Genomic DNA, 20799 nt, shown 5'->3' on the forward strand with positions numbered 1-20799 from the left:
TCCGAGAAATAAATGAAGATAAAAGATGAGGATAATGTGTGGGTGGTCGGTATCGATTGATTGATTGATTGACAAAGTTGATTGATTTGGGCTGTTAAACAAGGGTTTGTGTTAAGTGGTAAAAACACAAAAATAATAGTTATATACACACAACACGCAGTTAGTTACAAACACATAAAAACAAACACACACAAGTTGTTTAATTTAATTAAAGACTTTGAAGAGAGAATAGAATAACAAAACAGCTGACACTGAATTAGGGGATTTATAAAGAAAACGATGGATTGATTGGCTCACCCCAGTGCTTCCCTCCAACTAACCAATTTGTTTTCAAGCAATGCTCACACACTGATGGAACACAAACCATGGTGATTCTTTAACAATTAATTTCAAAGTGAGCTTCAGCTGGATTATATCCCCCCTTGTGAATTCTTTAAAACATTAATATATCAATGACGTCGAGGTATAGGGGAAGTCGCTTAGATAACCTAGTGATCGATCTCAACACACCAATCAATCTAAAATTGACAATCCCCTCTTGCGTCAAAAAACATCTCTGACCAAATCACACCCTAACCCCCATCGATCCAATGTCATGAATCCCATCTCTCGAAATCACCAACCAACCGACTAGTATTTTTCAGCTAATCACCCACCAAAATAAACACAACACTGTGAGAGAGGAGGCAGAAACACAGAGAGTGGATGTGGGTTGACTGGAATGATTGAACTGTTTAACCTGCACAATGAACATGTGAAATCAGGGTTGGCGTGATTCAGGAATACCAAATCATTCTTTTTTTCATTTACCAAAATCTCGGTTTCCACTATGAAAATTCTTGTTTCTTATCTTTCAATCAAAATGTTGACCCGTTTGTTGTGCAAAATAGAGTACAACCCTGCCGACAATCAAAAACAAATTTGTCCTAATTTCCCCAATATCTCTAAAAAGACAATTATCAACTGATATCTATCTGGGTGGTTTATGATTTCATACTTGGGCCAAGATTTCTTTATTGTCGTGATCCAAGGTTGATAACCCTAACAACCAACAATATATCAAAGAAATAAGTGCACTACACTATTGTGATTACTTTTTACTTTTTTCATTGAAACAAAAGGGGTATACTCTAATTTAAGATCAGATCATTATTACATTGTACAATGGTCTAGATTATTAAAAATATCTTTTCTATCTTCTTCTTCTATTGATTGTTTTAAATAAAGTTTACAATTTTAATTTTATTTTCTTTTATAACCATCACATTATTTGGTTTTTGTTATTGTTAATATTCATTTTTGAATTATTCTATGATTCTTCTTATTATTATTGATGTTGTTTTGGGGTTTGGGGGTTGAGTTGGTTGAACTTATTCGAGAGATGTTATATGTATATATATAAGTGGTGGAATAGTTTTGACTGTTATATCTTGTTGATTTCTTTTTTGATTTGATTTGATTTGATTTTTTTTTAAGCATAAACACCTGCATCTATAGATACAGGAACAGGAGCAAATGAGGAGATACCTTGAATTTCCATATCTTTGAGATGCTTAATAATTTGTGAAAAAGTGGGTCTCTTTTCTGGGTCAGCGTCCCAGCACAGTTGAATGAGTTGTTTCCATTTGGGTGAAGTGGTGAGAGGGATGGGTGGACGATAGCCCTCGTGAGCGACAAGATGGGCCATTCTCTGAACCTTGAGGTCTTGTTGTGGTTCTTCCGATGTCAATAGTTCCCAGAGAATCATAGAGAAAGAGTATACGTCACTCTTTTCGCTATTTGGTTCTCCTCTGAATACTTCTGGTGCCATATAGGGGATACAGCCTACACTGCCAGTCATTTTGTCACCCTGTTCCATCTTGAGTCTACTGAGACCAAAATCAGAGATCTTGCACTTAAAGTCAGTGACTTGGTATGGCCCTCTGAGGTTGTTGATGTTATTGTCAATGAGGATGTTTCTCGATGAAAGATCACGATGGAGAATTGGAGGTGTCCAGCCATGCAGACAATTCATTCCCTTGGCAATATCCAATGCAATCTTTAAACGAAGTTGTGGATTCTCTTCCAAAATATTGAAATGGTCTGATAAAAATTGTCTAAGACTGCCTCCTCCCATCCATTCAATTACAATACAATGTTGATCTTCATGACCACTTGTACATGCTCCTAAAAATTGTACAACATTTGGATGTCTCAATTTACTATAAATAAAAAATAAATAAATATAAATATTTGGTTTGATTGATTCTTTTTTTCTTTTCTTTTCTTTTTTTTTTTTTTACCTTAAAAATTGAAACTTCATTTTGGAACATTTCAAAAGAAGTTTTTGATTTAAATTGATCACGATAAATGACCTTGATGGCAACATCAGTTTCTCTCCAAGCACCTTTTTTAACTTCACCAAAGAAACCCTTTCCTAATAGTTCTCCAAATTCGAGTTCATCATAACCAATTTCAAAATCTTTACTCTGTTGATGAGGTTGTTGTTGTTGTTCGATGATTTGTGCTATGTTTTGAGGGCTCATAAAGGATGGGTGTGGACCGATATGTTGTGGTGGTGGTTGCATACCGCCACTCATGCTGCTGATGCTAGATACGAGGGGTGGTAGTTTAAAGGCACTTGGTGAAGAGTTGCTGGTGGTTGGTTTGACAGGTGGATAAGAGTTGCCGATTTGTGGTGAAAATGGTGGATAGCCAGCACCCTCTTGTTGTTGTTGTTGTTGTGATTTTACATGTCCAAGTGTGGCAAATGGCTTGCCACGCAGTTCAAAGAGTTCATCCTTTTCTCGAATCCTGCTGATTTGTTCTTCAGTCATTGTCTTGCTTACATCTATAATTCGTTGTTGGTTGTTATTAGGGTAGTAGTGGTTAGAGGTTTGGTTAGTATTTTCTCCACCTCCAATTGTACTACGACGGCTACGCTCCTCAACAAAGATCTTACTTGCAAATCCTTTTCTACCGGGTCTAGTGATATGCGAACGCGCGGCATCGTCATTGTGGCTGCCCACGCTGTCTTGGTCGGTCGTGCTGGTGGTCGACGTGCCGTCATTCGTGTCGTCGTCAAACCCGATTCTAAATCCATTCTCGCGATCTCTCCACACCTTGACCATACGCTGCACGCGGTTCAATATATCGGCACGATGGCCGAGCGGCTCGATTCCCAGGTCAGACTTGAGCAGCTCGTGGTCAAAGAGGAGCAAATGACGTCCACTAATATTGTTCTCTCTAAAGTTCTTTCGGTACTGTCCATAGCCGATGGCTTCGAGCCACACGGCCACGTCGTTGGGCGGCCAGCGCTGGAATCCTGCTCCGCGGTCTGGTCCCAATGACTCGGTCCAAAATGAGGGTGACACGCCTGGTAGCGAGTTGAGGTTAAACTTGAACGGTCCGCTAAAGGTCGCCACGGCAGTACTACCCACACCACGAATCGATATCGAAGGATAGAGTGGAACAGAGAGCACGCGCCAAAATGCAACACCCAAATACTGTCCATTCTTTGTAAAGAATATCTCCTTGGTGGTGGTGTTGTAACCGCATCCAATGACTGTATACTCGCCACTGTTGGCATAGGATGGGCCGTATGGCTCGCCAATTTCAGTGCCACTAAACTTTTCTCCGTCACTCGCGTATCCGTATGTCTTTGGTTCGCGACCGATATGTTTGTTGATTGTGCAAGCTGCATGGGTAAGACCGACGGTAAACGTTCCCTTCTTGTCGTATCCCTCGAGATACACTTCAAAGTAGCAAAGGACCGTGCCACCCATAGGGAATGGACGGTTGGCCTGTGCGACCGACGTCTTTTTCTTGATCATCGTGACGGTAATATCGTTGTTTGGCTTGAACGACTTGCCGTATCTACGCCATGCCGATGGTGGCTGACCGTCCGAATCTTGGTATGATCCGCTATAAAAGCCAAACTCGTCCGATGAGCTGAGTGCGCCCGACACCATCACCAGGTTGTTCTTGCTGGTACGTGGCGACGTTTGTGGCGACGTGGATGAGTTGGAAAAAGACAATCCGAGCGACGAGACGGTTGGGATGGAGCCGCCAGCCGGCAAACTGATGCTCTTGGTATTGATCGAGGTGAGCGATCCAATAGTATTTGGTGGTGGAGGAGGTAGCGATGACGAAGACGATGACAACGAGCTTGAACTCGTCGATCCCTGTGACGCGGGCAATACAAACGATGGAGTGGGTGACACTCTATTATTTCCATTGAAAACAATCATCTGATTGGTAAGTTCTTGTTCTTGGTTGAGTGGTGGTTGCTGTGATAGTTGTTGTTGCTGTTGCTGTTGTTGTTGTTGGTCTATAATCGATGGGAGGGGAGGTAACATTATTTTATTGCCGCTGTCCTTTTTCTCGTCCTTTTCAGAGATGGATCCAGACGACGAGGAGATGGCAGGTTCGATCGGTGAGTTGATTTCCTTTACAAGTGTATGAATGTTTGCATATTTAAACGGTGGTGAAAAAGTGGCTTCTATCGTACCGGGCTCGGTAAAGGCGACGGACGGGTAAAACTCGCCGTATACATTGCCATAGGCGACGCCCAAAAAGACGCCGTTTCGGGTAAAGAAGATCTCTCTCTTTTCCAAAAACAGACCGCATCCAATGACGTCGCCGCGGTGGAAGCCCGGTCCGTACGGCTCGCCCTGGTTGACCGACGACATGATCGAGGCCTCGCGCCACTTGAACTTGCGTCCGTCGTCGCTGTGGTAGCCGTACGAACGCTTGACCCAGCCGATATGCAGGTTGAGCGGGTAGTCCTTGTGCGCAATACCCACCGAGAACTGGCCGCGCTCCGACTCGCGGATAGTGACCTCAAAGTAGCAAAACTGGTCGCCCATGGGCTGCGTGCACTGTACCACGCCAATCTCGCCCTTGGACGGGCAGTCCGAGCCGATGGTGGCGGTCAAGTCGTTGACCGAGACTATACGTCCGCAGTGGCTTGGGTTCCAACGGCAGGATTCCAATTCCTCCTTTGGTATGAGATCTTCGACACCGCCAATCGAGTTGCTATGTGTTTTGCTCTCGCTGCTCGACAATCCTCGGTACGAGAATGGTGGCAGACAGTATATTACAACAGACTCGCCGACAGACTGCAAACCGACCGTTGGGAACAATCCAGTGACGTTGACCTTGGTCATTGCCGCACCCAGATATATTCCGTTCCTTGTGAAATAGAGTGTCTTTTTGCTAGTGTCGTATCCACATCCGACTATATCTCCGCTCTTGAACGATGGTCCATATGCTCTGCCTTCACCATTTCCCGAAAATACCCTTCCGTCTCCATAGTACCCATAGGATCCTTGTAAATATCCTGGGAATTGATCGGTTGGATAATCGGCTGGTGTCAAACCCAAACATATTTTACCTTCTTTACCATTTACTGATAATTCAAAATAATTAAATGAACTTGAAAATGCTACACTTGATCTAGCAATCTAAAAACGTAAAAATCAATAAATTAATATCTATATCATCAGATGACCAATCAATATTTCTATTTGTTTGTTTCAAACTTACACCTTTAGAACCACTTTGGTTTAATAAATATGAAACTGTTTGTCTATCATCAACTCTCAAAACTTGTGAATTTGATTTTCTCAAATCCCATTGGTGAGGCTCCTTTTCATGAGAACCTCCCAATTTCTTTTTAATAAATTTGAAACCCATTCCAAAAAGACCTCCCGATGATGAAGATCCACTATCACTAGTATCTATCTTTCTTTCTTTTGGTTGTGGAATTGGTGGTGGTGGTTTGTTTGGTGGTTTACTAGTTGTTGAGGTTGAAGTTGTGTTGTTGTTGTTGTTGTTATTACTGCTACTATTGTTACTATCAACTCCTTGATAAGGAGGAGAACCAGTTGGTGATAAAGGTGAAGGTGATGAAGTGGCAGGTGATCTAGATTTAGATGGCGAGGTTGAAAGATTGATATTATTGTTGTTACTACTGTTATTAGTCCCTTGATACGATGGATATTGTGAAAGTGTGTTGGAATGAGGTCTGCTAATAAAGAATTGATTTGGATGTTGTGGTTGGGGAGGTGGTGGTGGTGGAGGTGGAAATGATACAGAAGAAGAGACCTCGTCTTTGGTGACTGATGATTGTGGTGATTGTGACTGTGGTGATGATGAATAGGATTTGTTGCTACCGACGCTGCTACTACTGCTCTTTAAAGTAGAAGAGGTTGTTGACGATGATGATGGTGGAGGTGGTAGAAAGTTAAAGTTGTTTTGATTTACAATGTAGGGTGCGGTTGGAAATGGTGCCGATTGTGGTCTAGTTGGTGATCTTGAATTTGATGGTGATTTTGGTACTACCAACAATGGTGGTGATGGAGCTGGTGATGGCTGTTGTTGTTGATAATGACTATTAAAACTACTATTATTATTATTATTATTACTTGTAACTGGAGGTGTTAGTGAATCTGTTGATTGATTTAAAGTATTTTGTTGTTGTTGTTGTTGATGATGCAATTGTTGTTGTAATTGCTGTTGTTGGTGTTGTTGGATAATAGAAATGTTACTACTACTGTTACTAGTACGATGATGATGATGAGGATGATTATAATTGTAGGAAGGTGTTACAAAGTTATTATGACTATCGAGAAAATCGAGTGGATCAACCTCGTTGTTGCTGAAAAGAGACGAGCTCGAGTTGCTTATAGGACGCACAACCGGGATGGGTGTTAGGATTTCGTTGAATATATTGTCGTGTGATTGCGATGGTGGTGGTGCATTAATATATTTCCGGGTACCTGGAGGCGACGAGAGGTTGATCAGAGGCGTGCCGGTGCTGAGGTTGGTCGCACTGCTGCTGCTATGAAGTTGGTTGGGATTAAAGTTGGAGTACTGGTGTTGGGTGTGGCCGTGATGGCTGTGGTGTAGTCCTCCGGTAAGTAGACTGTCGGCACTCGAGTTTTTGTTGTTGATTCTTGTGAAATTACTATTAAACTTGAGTCCACTACTACTACTACTGCTGCTACCACCCGTCGTATTATTCATAGACCCTGATGATGGCGAGTGTTGTTGTTGTTGTTGTTGTTGTTGTTGATGTTGTTGATCGTTGAAAAAGTTGGTTGGAGATAGCTGGCTACTAATGCTAATGTTGTTGCAACTGTTGCTGTTTACAAGCGTGCTGCCTCCACTAGAACTGATGACTCCGCCCGAAGTTGTAATGACGCCACTGCTGTTACTTCCTACACTAATGTTAATGGTACTTCCAGTATTACTTCCACTGCTACAATGTATGTTGTTGTTGACCCCTCCACTCACACTGATTCCTGTCGATGATGAAGTTATCGAGTTGTTGTTGTTGTTATTGTTGATGGCAGGATTAGAGGAATGTAGTGGTGGTGAAGGAGGTGGTGGAGGAGAGATGGGCGAGGTTGTAGTTGATGTATTGGTATTATTATTATTATTATTAGTTGTCGAGGTGGTGGTAGTGGTGGTGGATGACGATGCAGCTACTCCTGCTGTATTGGTTGTTGTGGATGCAGAGGCTGGTCCGCTAGTGGATCCAGACCTGGAGTGCTGTCGTTGATGATGTCTTCTTACGTAGGGTGACGATGATGAAGGAGGAGGAGGGATAGTTAAGGATGATGGGATTTGTGGAGGATCCAGTATTAAATTATTATAAATGTTAGTTATTACCGAAAACTAATAACTAATTATATGATTCGATGATGACTGACTGTGATGATGATGATGATGATGATGATAATGAATGAAAGCTTTAAGAATTATACGATATGTTGTTGTTGTTGATAAATATAAATATTTGGTTGTTCGATTTGGTTGTTATCTAATTGTCTATTGTTATGTTGTTGTTCCAAATAACCTGTATTATCTACGAGTAGAGAATGATGATCGAAAAGATTAGATTAAATTAGTTAGTATCACTGATCAGTTGTATTATGATTATTATTACAAAAAGGATGATGATGATGATAGATGATCCGTAGTTGTAGTTGTTATTGATGTTGGGTGAGAACCTACTACTTGTTGACGATGATGACTATTGCTACTACACTACTACTAGCACAATATCGAGTGAGTGTGATGAGAGGAGAGAGAAAGAAACTATAAATAAAATGTTGTTTAATAAATTACACAAAACAAAGAGATAGGAGAACAAAGAAACACAGCACTCACATAGAGAGAAAGAGCCAAAAAAAAAAAAAAAAGAAAATTAAAAAAAAAATTTAAAGAGAGACAGAGAGTCACACTACCTGTTTTACTCAGTTTGTTTGTTCCTCCTACTACTTTTGATTAATCTTTCTGTTTCTATTATATTATTCTTATTCTTTCTTTTTCAAAATTAATGTGACGAGAACTACACCAGAGTGTGTCTGTTTATGCTGTTCAATCAGCCAATCAATCAATCAATCAACCAATTTAATCTCCTCTTTTCCTACACTATATACAACTCGTGCAAACAAGATCGAAATAATATCGTAAAGATGATAGCAGCGAAGTAGGTAGATAGGTAGGGTATGAATGAACATGATACAATGATGATGATGGTAGTAATAACCAATAGGTTGACCTAGTAGTGCGTGTGTGGGTTTAATTAGGTTGGTTGACCAGGGAGGGTTATGTCCTTATGTGTGTTGTGGGTGTTGTCTCTCGAAACTATAGTATCTCTATCTTTGCAGACTCACTTTTTTTTTTGAATAGGTAATTATCGTAACTATAAATATATATATATATAAATATTGACTCTGCTGACGTATCGATAACACTCCTTCCTAATAATAAATAAATAAAAAAGTAGATAATAAGGACCTTTATTATTATTATGTACCTTATAGTCTAGAATGAAAACAAAAATAATATAATAATGGATCAAGATAACCCTTGTAAGATCCTACTCAACACAGGGATTATCAATGTTGGATGATGGATGGCTCAATGCTACCATGATGACGGAGAGATCAAACAACAAACACCACACATTCGCACTATGATGAATGCTTATTTTTGTCAATTTGCTTAATTGATAGCGGTTATATATATGGAACCTTTAATTTTTCGATCCTTACTGTTTCACGTGACAGACTTGGAATGAAAGTTGAAACTCTGCAAACCGTCAGCGAAACGAAATCATTCAATGAAAGCGATCACTTTTCAACTGCGAGTTTGCAGGTTGCATCTTTTTATCGTTTAGTCCACACGATAACTTTTAGCTATGATATCACTTCACCTTTTAAAGACATGTGTAATGATTAGAGTTTATTTTAGTGCTAGAAATAGTAGTATTATTTATTTAATATAATTTGATCAATGCTAGGAGAGCTATTTTGTATCTGCAACAACAATTTCTAATGGTTCTTGGTCCTTTCTATAGATAGTATAGTTTTTAAAGTCAGCTGAATGTACAACCACCCAATGATGGTTGTCTTTTGGTGTTGATTTGAAGGTTCTAGTGAAGTCAATCACAACCCATTGATTGATCATTGCTAGTATATTTTTATAAATACCAGTGTCCTTTTCAAATCTTTGTAGATGTTGATCGATGTTGTTTCCTTCACAGACCATATCAATTGCCCATTTGTATTTACTGCCGATATAAAAGTCTGTAAATCTTTTTGGTTCCTTTCCTCTTGCTACCGAGCTAGGTGCAATACAGGTTGATGGGACCATGGTTGCGCATGTTGCAGCAGCAGCATGATAAAACTCCATTTGCCAGATCACCTCTAGTGGTTGGGTTACCCTTCCCACATTTGATCGGTGAACATTGGATTTGTTGGTCAGTTGGTGTGGTCGGAACTGTCTAATACAGTCTACAAGGAATGTATCCATGTCGTCGTCATCTTTATTCACATCTAGATGTGGTTGGCTGATGACAGTTGTGGTAGGAGGAGGAGGAGGTTTGAATCTTTGTAAAAGGTAGAGATTGCGATGTAGAGGTGATGGAAATACCGTTACCTCATTGTCTCGGATGAGATAACCTTTCTCCAAAAGAAATGATATAGGGTCATCTCTGTTTTGTGGATTGTATGGATAGTGTCCACATGCAACACTGTCTAGTACATGTAAATGTGACTCTGACAAGGTCTGTAGGTTTGGTGATGCAGCTCTTGATTGACTAATATCTCTTGCATAGTCATCCGATAAAAGATACTCCATCATGAGTTGGTCGAGATGATGAGTAGGCTCGAGTGCATCCACCGTCATGATCATCTCTTTAAACTTGTCTCGTAAGAGATCAATAGTTCTTGAGAGTAATCCAACATGTCCATCGGTGTTTTCAAATATCCATTCTTTGGTTGTCTCTGGAAACGTTTGTTCATGTCCAACCCGTGTAGTGTGTCGGAATTTGTTGATAATCAATTGGTCATATTCTTCCTTTTTAAAGTTTAGCATTGAAATGTTAACCGATGATTCAGATGAACATATCAGACCGACTGAAATATATTGGGTTTGTAGATAGGTAACTTTATCACCTGTCGAAGACATAACCACAAAGCGAATGTTTTGTCTGCCTTCGGTAGCCTGGATCATTGGCCACACACGGTTTGCCCACTCGTGGTTGTTGTTGTATTCTGGATAAATTGCTTGACACTCATCCATAATTAAATAGACAGGTGCGTAGAATGATACAATGATCCAGTCTACAATAGATTGACCAGTTTGACCTTTCCACAGCTCTTCTAAACTTAAACTGCTGCTGTTACCACATGGAGAGGAGGTCCAAAGCAATCGTCTAACATAGGCATTTGGGTATTTAGTTTCTAGTTGACTCTGCAAGAGCTGTCCCAACGACGATTTACCAGTGTTTGGAGGAGCCCATATAAGAGTCATTTTGTTCCTTTCAATAATACCAATCGTTTTGTTGATAGTTTCCTCTCTCTTGATAATCGTTTCATCCATTAAATCAATTCCATCATAAGGATCTCTTATTTGTTCTAAATTAAAATGTTTTGTAAATAAATATATTATTATATAAAATAACTACTATACTTCTCTTTCAAGAAAATGTTTGATAATATTATACATGTATAAATACCTTTGACACCATTTTGTTCACAACAAGGTTTAAATTGAATAGGTGGGATTGGTATGCGTGAATGAATGAATGAATTCATGCAGTGCTAGTGATTGATTGGTTGTGTGTATGTATGTATGTATATGAATAAATGGGTAAAAGATAAATAGATAAATACGATGCATCATCAAGAGCTCTCTTGTTGTTGTTTTTGACAGAGATGGTAATTACTTTAATATAATTATAATAAAGCTTGTTGTTAATCTATTATCTTTTACATCTTCAAGTCACCAAGCTTTTGACATTAATATAATATTAATATAATATTAATATAATATTATATTAATAATAAATGAAGATGATCGAGATGAAGATCATTATAAAATAAATTAAATTCATTTTTAATTAAAAATGAATTTAATTTTATTAAATGTCGTAGAAGTAGAAATATGATTATGATTATATATATATGGATCATATTGATGATGGGTTAGAGACTACCAATTGCAGCAGAAGCAGGGAAAATAGTAAATCCAACAAAGACCTTGTCTAAAACTTGTGCTACTTCATCATTTGATTCACAAGATTCAGAACATACAAGACCTGTAATCTGGTAGGAACCTGGTGTCGAAGAGGAATATGACTGTATCGAAAAGTTGATGGTATTGGTACCATTGAAATTGATCAACAACTTGTTTGAAATGACCAATGGCGATCCCAAAGGTGTCATGATGATAACTTGGGCTTGACCAGCTTGGATGGAGCCATAGAAATTCATGGTAATGTTGAATGCAGTTCCTGCTGGTGCGCCAGCTGGTGAGACATACAAAGCAGAAATGTATCCTGTTGGATCGACATTGAATGGACAAATGGAAGCATCTTGACACAAACCAATTGGATCGGCATAAGGTTGACCTATATAACTAACAAATCTAGCAAAACCAAGACTTTCACAGGTAAGATTACAAGCTAAACGATCAGATGTTGCAAGTAAGTTACAAAGATCCTAAATAAAAAAGGAAAAGGAAATTAGATTATTAACAAATAATTAACAAATTTGTAGTTTAAAGTTTAAACATACTGGACAATTATAGAAATTATAATTATCATTGTCAATGATTTGGTTCAAGTAATAAATCGAATTTGACATTGATAAATAACATGATGAACATGTAGTAATAAGTTGCACTGAATTACAAGTGATGGCTGAAAAGGCTACAATTAAAATGGTAGCTACTAATATTTGTTTAAACATGTTTGGTAGGTATAAAGGTAGGTAATAATTATATAGAGATAAATATATATTGGTTGTTAAAGTTTATAGATAAACGAGTGATCACTCTCTTTATAAAAGATTGGGAACCGAGGCCTTAGAAAATATCTTTAGGGACATATCTTTTTTGTTTTACATTTTTTTTAATTAATCCCAAAATATCTTGATTTCTTTTCTCAGTTGTTTCAGGCAAACCCTTAAACTCAAAGAGGCACCCTTCATGGCCAAGGCTTGTTCCTTGGTATCGGTTGGAAAGTCTTTAATGCCAAATGAATATCCACTCTCGGTTATATATAAATCTTTCTTTGAAATTTCCAATACCAAAAGGTCTTTTTATAAGTTTATTGAAAAAATTACAACCAAATTATTAACTATTATTTATTTTATACATTTATATGATTGATTCAAGATCATTTTACATCTCAATTTCAACATTATCGATATATTTGATCCACTTTATAAATTTGGTATTTCTTTATTTATAGAAAAGGATATTTAGTTATTTATATGGTGTGATGGGAAAATTTGAAAAGTTTCAGAACTCTTGTCCAAAACTTGTGCATTATTGTCGTTTGACTGACATGATTCAGCACAAATAAGACTGGTAATCTGGTAGGAACCAGTATCTGAAGTTGGACTAGAATTTATTTGGAAGTTCATGTCATCGCTACCATCGAAATTGACCAAGAGTCTTTGTGAAATGACCATTGGTGACCCAGATGGAGAGTAAACGGTAACTTGAGCTACACCAGCTTGGATATTACCATAGTATTTCATGGTAATGTTGAATGAGGTTCCAGCTGGGGCACCGCCTGGTGAGACAGTCAAAAGATACTTCACAGTTATTAAATTTATTATTACCATTGTTAATCATTTTGTTCAAATAATAGATAGAGGTATCCATTGATAAATAACATGATGAACAAGTTGGAGCAATTTGCAAAGAGTTGCAAGAGATGGCCGAAAAAGCTACAATTAAAACAGTGGCTATTAATATTTGTTTAAACATTTTTTTTTGTTTAGTTAAATAGGTAGGTAGGTAGGTTTTATATATATTATACTAAAAGTAATGAATGATTTGATAAAACCGATCACTCGTCCAATGTGCGAGTCAAATAGGAACATTGTTGGATTAGCAAGCTAAAAATTCAAATGAAAATCGAAAAAATTCGAAAAGGGTGGCACAAGGCGAGACAGCCATCAAATCATGTATCGAAAATTTTGTTTCGAAAAGTTTTCCAACCAAACAATTTTCAAATGTCACTTTTTCCAAAAACTAATGGTGACCAACTCGTCCATTGGTACCTTTTTCATTTAAATCCAAGAGTGAAAAAAATTCAACCAAAGTCGGAAAATTGGGAAAATTTTCAACCAAACTCGGAAATATATATTTCCGACTTTGGTTTTTGATCATTTTTCATAGGTACCCGAAAAAAAAATATCTTGATTCAATTTTCAACCAGGTGGACACCTTAAACTCAAAGAGAATCCTTGATCTAATGGTCGTTTGACATTTCAAATGGTATTGGTACCCATATCTGTCACTTGGTTCAACATCGAACAAAGAAGTTTTCTACAAAGAGGTTTTCTTTCGCCTATACAAACAAGACACACTTTGTGTAATGTTGATTGGTTTGGTTGCACAGGCATGTGTTATCTATATACCCACTAACACCAATCTGTGTAAATATGTGATGTTGGGGGTGATACTCTATTCCTTAATTAAACCTTGTCTCTCAGCGCCATAGGACTAAGCAAAGTCTAGACAATTTTTCAGATTGAAACATTAAATAAAAGTGTATATTAGTGTTTTAAAATGTATTTCAAACAGCTCAGAAAATTTGGTATTTTAATTAACCAATGGTTTAAGGATTCGTAGTCATTTTTCTGATCACCCGCGAAGGTCAATTGTATCGCTCTTTGCATATCAAAAAATCCCGATTGAATGGACCTTTATCACAGAAAATTTAAATTAAACAAAATTCTGTTGGCGCCGTTTTGAAAAAAAAAATGACCAAAGGTAAGACATCGAAATGACCAAATCATAAAGTTATTATTAACAGTTGAGTTTATATATATATATATAAATGGGAAAACCCAAAGATGTTGATAATGAAGGAGAAGAGGGACAAGAAGAAAAAGAAGTAGAGGAAGAGGATGATGATGAAATAGAAATATCTCAAGCTACTATACAAAGACAACTAGAGGAAAGACAACGACAAGAAAAGGAAAAAGAACGATCTTTGGATAAAGATAAAGATAAAGATAAAGATAACAATAATAATACACAAGAAGATGAAACTAGTACAACTTCAACAACTACAACGTCTACAACTACACCAACAAAAAAAAAGAGGAAAAAAGGAACAGATGACGGTGATGAAGATGAAGATAAAGATGAAGAAGAAGAAGAAGGAGGAGATGATAATAATACAAATGTAAAAAAGAAAACTGTAAATAAAAAGACAACAACAAAGAAGAAAAAGAAAAAGAAAACAACAACAGCAGCTAGTGCAACACCAACCAATGGAAAGAAAAAGAGATTTGATGGATTTGATGAAGAAAGAATAGAAATTGAATCGTCACAAGCTACTCAGATTAGTTTGGGTAATTTGGTGGAAGCATCGATCAAGGATGGTTCAGAGATGGCATCTACAGTCGAAAAGAGAAGGACTGGTCAAGAAACGACACGAAGAAGAGCAGTTGCACCGGTCGAGGAAGAGGTACAAGAAGATGCTTTGGAATTTGATGCCGAAGGAAACATTATTGCCATTCAGAGAGGTATGAGTGGTCCGGCAATCGATTACTCGTCATTCTTTGAGACGGGAGGTATTGTCAATTACTCGTCGTTTTCATTGAATCGTGACACTCCCCGTCGATGGGGCAAGGACGAGACCAACAAGTTTTATGCGGCACTCAAAAAGTATGGAACAGACTTTACATTGATGGAGAGTGTGTTTGGCAATCGATCGAGATCACAACTAAAGTCAAAGTTTAAACGAGAAGAGAGAGATCATCCGGGACTGATTCGAGATCTAGTCAGCAATCGTCTGCCAATCGACATTCAAGAGTTTAACCGCGACAGCAACAGAGTCAAAGAAAACAAGCAAAAGGAAGAACGAGACAAACGAGCTAGAGATGAAGAGATTCGTAAAAAGAATATGGAAGATGCTGGGTTTGATGCTGAAAATATGACCGAACAAGAACTACTAGATCGGGAAAATGAAATGAGAGCCCAAAACCTACAACCTTTGCGATTCACAAATAGAAACAATCGTTCCGATGAACTTGTCATTGATCGTAACCAATACCAACAAATGCAACAACAACAACAACTTCAACAACAACAACAAGCTTCCGATTTTGATTACTTTTCATTCCAAAGTGATACTTATGATGTTGGTGATGGTGGTAATGATTATTATTAAAAAAACAAAATGATAATGAACAATCATAAATCATTTGTCATATTTATTTCAAATCACAAAATTATAATATTCATTCCTTTTCCAAAAAAGATGATTGGAAATGGTTTATCACATTTTTATTAAAATAGTTTTTAGTTTGTATTGGTTTCAGCAGGAGCAACGGCATTTTCAGTTGGAACTACTACAGATGTTGGAACAGCAGCATCAGTAGCAATAGTAGTCTCGGTTGAAACTGGAACAACTACAGCAACAGTAGAGGAGGAGGAGGAAGAGACAGTCTCTTCTTTCTTTTCAGCAAAATTTAGTTTTCTGTATTCTGGTACTTTTTTATCCTTTCTGTTTTTTGGTTTCTCTTTGAATTCTTGCTTTTTCTTTGGTGGTGCAGGTGGTTGATTGGTGTATGTTTCGATTAAATAGTCGTATGGGAGTGGATATGGGTCGAGGTTGGTAACGATCCAGTTGGTGAATTCCTTCTTTTCCTTTTCGAGCAATACAATTTGCTTAAAGATCTTTTCCTTTTTGAATTGTTCCATCTCTTCTTTGGCTTCGCTAAATTCCAAATCACCGTGTACAGACTTGAACTTTTTGGTCCATACGTCAAAGAGACAGGCATCCAACATGAGACCGGTGCCTGGTGCCATTGGCAGGTTGAATTGACGGTGGCAGAGTGTGGCTGTAATGATCTTTCTTACGTAGTCTAACGATTCAGTGTCATTGTTCTTTTCCCAAAAGAAACCACGACGCATCACCGACATGACAAAACCAATCATCTTTCTGATTTGATGCAACATGAAACTACCACCAATAATGTTGATGCTGACAAACTCGATTCCTTCCATTACAAATGGCTCGGAGCATTGAAAGAGTGACATGGTTCTCTTGGCAGATGGGTCACCACTGTCCTTTCTCGAAGTGTAGTTGTGGAATTTGTGGGTGCCCAAGAACATGGCCAACATACTATTGACTCTACTTCTCTCGGTCTCATCGAATTTATAGGTTTCTGGACGACCAGAAGTTGCGTGTACCGGTTCAAATGCAAAGGTGGGTGTAATGTAGAGATAGGATCTTCCATCGACACAGTTTTTGGCGTGGAATGAGTTATTCACACGTTTGATGCCAAACACTTTGATGTCCTCTGGAAGATGCGAGTTTATAGCATTCTTTAACTCTTCCAATGTTGGTGGATCATACTCTAATTTACAAGAGACCATGTTTCTAACTGCACTCACTCCCTTGTCAGTTCTTGCACAACGAATCCAATCAATCTTTCTTTGTGAATAAAAGTTATTTGGTGATATAGATCCAGTCTTGAAACATGCCTTTTCCAATTCTTCTTCAATTGTTGAATATCCCCAATTTCTAATATAGAATTTAAATGTTAATAAATGGCATTGACATCATTCGTCGTTTGTTTACTCTTATCTCTCCTCGTCTTACTTTTGCATTCCACAATAATTTGTACCAGAGTAACCAACACAAAATGCAATCTTTTTCTTTTTAGATTGATCAGTTGTAATCTTTGTCTTGTTTTGTTGTTCTGTAAGTTCTTCAACTGTTAATCTTTGTTGTGCTTGGAAGTTCTTGTCCTTGTTTTTCTCTTGTCTAGCTTTTTGACGTTCGTCTTGATCTTCATCTTCATCTTCTTCATCGTCGTCTGCTCCTCCTTCTTCATCATCTCCATATACAGTAGCTGTTTTCTTGTCTAATTGATCCTCTTGTTTAACAATCTTTGGTTGTTGTTCATCTGTTGTTGTCGTAGTTGTTGTTGTAGTTGTCGCGACATCAGTATCTTTTGATTCTTCAATAGATCTCTTTTTATTATTATTATCTTGATCCATTCTTTCTATCTCCTATATCTCTCTACTATACTCTATCTCTTGATCTTCTGATTTATAAATATGATATTCGTCGGTGTGTCTATGATAGTCTTTCGTTTTTGAATAATAAATAAATCAAATTTAATTTTAGACAAAGGGTCCAAATAAGCCTCTCATCGATTACTTGATGGAAATAATAATTAAAAAAGACAATTATGAACATACATCATCTAGATACTAGTATGGATGGAGGGTGTTGGTTATGTGTTTGTTTGATTATATACATTATTATTTATGAATTTTTGGATTTGATCTTAATCATCTTTCATTGTTGTTTCGGTTTCTTCATCTTCTTGTTGTTTTGTTGTTGGAGATGCTTCCTTTGATTTATCATCATTCATATTATCATTCATATTATTATTATTATCTTTTTCTTCAATTGATTTTGTTTGTTCTTTATCATCCTCCATTTTATCTTGTTCTTGTCCATCGTTGGCAACATTAGTTGTTCTAGGTGATTCGTCGGTTGGACTTGTAGTAGTTGTTGTCGTTGTCGTTGTTGTTGTAGATGTTGTAGATGCTAAAGTTGATTGATCGGATGGCAATTCAATACAAACATTCATAAATTGATAATTGAATTGTAAATAATTGAGTGTTTTGAAATCATCTTCTCCACGCTTTATGCAATCTACAGATCCTAGTTGAGGACCTCTAACAAACTCTCCATCTTGATTGGGATACACAAAACTAAACAATAGTTTTGATTCCTTTTTTCTTGATGTTTCATTTACTTCTTTAATCAAATCTGATAGTTCTCTAAGAGTTGCATTTCTCCTATAGATAGAAATCATATAAAAGTATTAGTATATATGATTGTATGGTATCTATATATATATATATGTCTATCTATGTACCATGTATATATTTGTAATTCATCTTCTTCGGGACACTCTGTTCTCGATTTGAACAATGATATGTCATGATATGAGTTTTCCTTGATAAAGACACGTAGAAGTAATGGACATACACGATCTCTATTGAATTGGTTGAGTATCACTCCTCCTGGTCTTGGATTTGAATGAATCATCGATCTATATCTATATTAATATATCTAAAGAGAGAGAGATAATGAAAGCGATGATGATCTTGACAAATGCAAGCTAAAAATAACTTTTTAAAAATACATTTTAGAAAATGTAATAATTAAAACATTATATTTCTATGTTTTATTTATTACTATTATTATTATTAAATAAGAGATTGATTATTATAAATGGCAAATGATGCAAGTAATATACAAATGGATCCTATAATGGAGATTGGAGTAGTATTATTATTATTTTTTGAAACTGATTGTCTATCATCGACGTTGATTGGAGCCTGCTGGCAATAAGCAGACGCATCAGTAATTATAAAAATGTTTGGTTATTATAATTGTGGATCACAATTCTTCTATTGCACATACCAATGTTGGTACAAAGAATGAATCCACATGTGAGTTATTATTATTATTATTATTATTATTATTATTATTATTATTATTATTATTATTATTATTATTATTATTATTATTATTATTATTATTATTATTATTATTAAATCTATGAACCAAATTGACAAGGTCTTTTGAACATAAATTAGATGTACCTTTAATTGTGAGTTTCTGGAGAGTACGACTATCAGAAATTGCACCCAATAAATTTGAATTGATTTCTTTGACCAATAAAAAGACAAGTTTGGTGTCTTTCATGTCTAGACAAATCTCTTCAATCGTATCACTCTTTTGAATATAGGTACATAGACCTTTAAACAATACAGGAAATTTAAAAGCATCTATATTAAAATCTAAACTAATTTCTAAATACCGTAATTGTGGTGATGAGATGGGATCTAAAATCCAATAGTACCGATCTAGATGAAATGAGACTGTCAACCGCTTGATCAGTGGTGGTAAGAAATAGTTGGCAGTAGGAACATAGGAATGAGATGCACTGATGGTGATATCTGTCAACTTTGAATTTGGTAAAAATGAAATGACCAAATCATTTAACATTATAGTTGAATCGATGGTTTCAACTTGACTCGATTGTAGATAATCTATACATGCTCGACTGAGTTTTGGTGATGGTAGAGTGATCGTTTTAAAGGTGAGTGGTAGATGACTGTATGGACAGACATCTGATCCCCCCCGAAGAGATAACACTGGGTAGTTGCATACTGAAGTTGGTAACAGTCGATGGTATACTGGCAAATAGAGCTTTTATATCGATTGGTCGACCCAAAAACTTTAAAGACAATCCAACCAAACCATTACACTTTTTGAGTATATCTTTGATTTCATTGGTTTGACTGTGAGTCACTACCGACAGTCTGTCCAACCCTTCATACACCACCGTTGGAATATTATAAAAGGCTTGGTTGAATAATTGACCATCAGATGTTAATTTGAGTTTATAATGTCTTTTAATTTGTAATTCTTTAACTCTTTTGAATGGTATGTTGGCATCATCATCATTGTCACCACTATTGATCATTTCCTCTTCCTCTACCACTTCTTCTTCATCTTGATTACCAAGTAGTAAAAGTGACCATTCATCAGTTTGCTTTGGCAAAGATATGGTTTGAGAGATATCTAGAGATTCAATATACTTGATAAACTCTGTTCTAAACCACTGTCTATTCTCTTTTGCATAGATTATATTCTTTTGAAGTAGTGGATGAACACGACTGTGTCCCAACCTGTCCTCTGACACCTTGATTGCATGGATGTTGTTGAGCAAACAAAGAGGATGTTCAAAATGCATTCTATACTCTTCAAGGTCGTTCTTCATCGGATCGAATGTAACCTTGAGCAAAGTGACATGTCGTGCTATCAGTCTCCTCTTAACAATCTGACGCCATTGATTTGACACACTCGCAACATTGAATACATTTTGAATTGACAAGCAATTGTTGTTGTTGTTGCTTTGAACACCATGTTGTAATGTACAATATAGATGTATAATATTCTCTAGAATAATAATAGATAATAAACAAGAAGAAGTTGTCATTATTATTAATAATATTTAAAATGAATTTTCAAACTCTTTTTCATCACCCAGATTCCACCAAACACCATTTATTTTAATTATAGACTGAAACTAATTATATAGATACCAAGTATCTATATAGTTATTACATAGACCAATCATCTTGCTCTCTTGACAGATTAACCCGTGAGAGGCGATTCTAGGTCTCATTGCTGTAAAATAGAGGTTAGCACAAATAATAATGTGTAGAATATAATAA

The 20799-nt window shown here is 36.8% G+C and overlaps 6 protein-coding genes across 6 annotated transcripts; 1 reads left to right on the forward strand and 5 right to left on the reverse strand.

The window, feature by feature from the left end:
• Positions 1 to 1471: 1471 nt before the first annotated feature.
• Positions 1472 to 11093, reverse strand: splA (non-receptor tyrosine kinase; the record flags this gene model as incomplete). The annotated part of the gene is made up of 8 exons (XM_004362806.1): positions 1472 to 2260; positions 2283 to 4586; positions 5280 to 5444; positions 5527 to 6761; positions 6951 to 7662; positions 7752 to 7852; positions 9486 to 10913; positions 11015 to 11093. The coding sequence occupies 8 exons, from the start codon at positions 11091 to 11093 to the stop codon at positions 1472 to 1474; spliced, it is 6813 nt and encodes a 2270-aa protein (XP_004362863.1).
• Positions 11094 to 11483: 390 nt separating this feature from the next.
• Positions 11484 to 12680, reverse strand: DFA_03259 (uncharacterized protein; the record flags this gene model as incomplete). The annotated part of the gene is made up of 4 exons (XM_004362807.1): positions 11484 to 11999; positions 12075 to 12229; positions 12470 to 12595; positions 12656 to 12680. The coding sequence occupies 4 exons, from the start codon at positions 12678 to 12680 to the stop codon at positions 11484 to 11486; spliced, it is 822 nt and encodes a 273-aa protein (XP_004362864.1).
• An 81-nt stretch (positions 12681 to 12761) lies between these two features.
• On the reverse strand, positions 12762 to 13275 carry DFA_03260 (uncharacterized protein; the record flags this gene model as incomplete). The annotated part of the gene is made up of 2 exons (XM_004362808.1): positions 12762 to 13078; positions 13128 to 13275. The coding sequence occupies 2 exons, from the start codon at positions 13273 to 13275 to the stop codon at positions 12762 to 12764; spliced, it is 465 nt and encodes a 154-aa protein (XP_004362865.1).
• Positions 13276 to 14353: 1078 nt separating this feature from the next.
• Positions 14354 to 15694, forward strand: bdp1 (myb domain-containing protein; the record flags this gene model as incomplete). Its single annotated transcript, XM_004362809.1, has 1 exon — positions 14354 to 15694. One exon carries the CDS (start codon positions 14354 to 14356, stop codon positions 15692 to 15694), a length of 1341 nt encoding a protein of 446 aa, XP_004362866.1.
• A 131-nt stretch (positions 15695 to 15825) lies between these two features.
• Positions 15826 to 17532, reverse strand: pus1 (tRNA pseudouridylate synthase; the record flags this gene model as incomplete). The annotated part of the gene is made up of 2 exons (XM_004362810.1): positions 15826 to 17053; positions 17132 to 17532. The coding sequence occupies 2 exons, from the start codon at positions 17530 to 17532 to the stop codon at positions 15826 to 15828; spliced, it is 1629 nt and encodes a 542-aa protein (XP_004362867.1).
• A 293-nt stretch (positions 17533 to 17825) lies between these two features.
• DFA_03263 (uncharacterized protein) lies at positions 17826 to 20561 on the reverse strand (the record flags this gene model as incomplete). Its single annotated transcript, XM_004362811.1, has 5 exons — positions 17826 to 18345; positions 18426 to 18608; positions 18696 to 18730; positions 18977 to 19592; positions 19900 to 20561. 5 exons carry the CDS (start codon positions 20559 to 20561, stop codon positions 17826 to 17828), a joined length of 2016 nt encoding a protein of 671 aa, XP_004362868.1.
• Positions 20562 to 20799: the final 238 nt, after the last annotated feature.

This window comes from Cavenderia fasciculata (assembly GCF_000203815.1).
Source record: "Cavenderia fasciculata unplaced genomic scaffold Scf_Dfasci-G-b-205a01.r1-3, whole genome shotgun sequence".
Classification (NCBI taxonomy): Eukaryota; Evosea; class Eumycetozoa; order Acytosteliales; family Cavenderiaceae; genus Cavenderia; species Cavenderia fasciculata.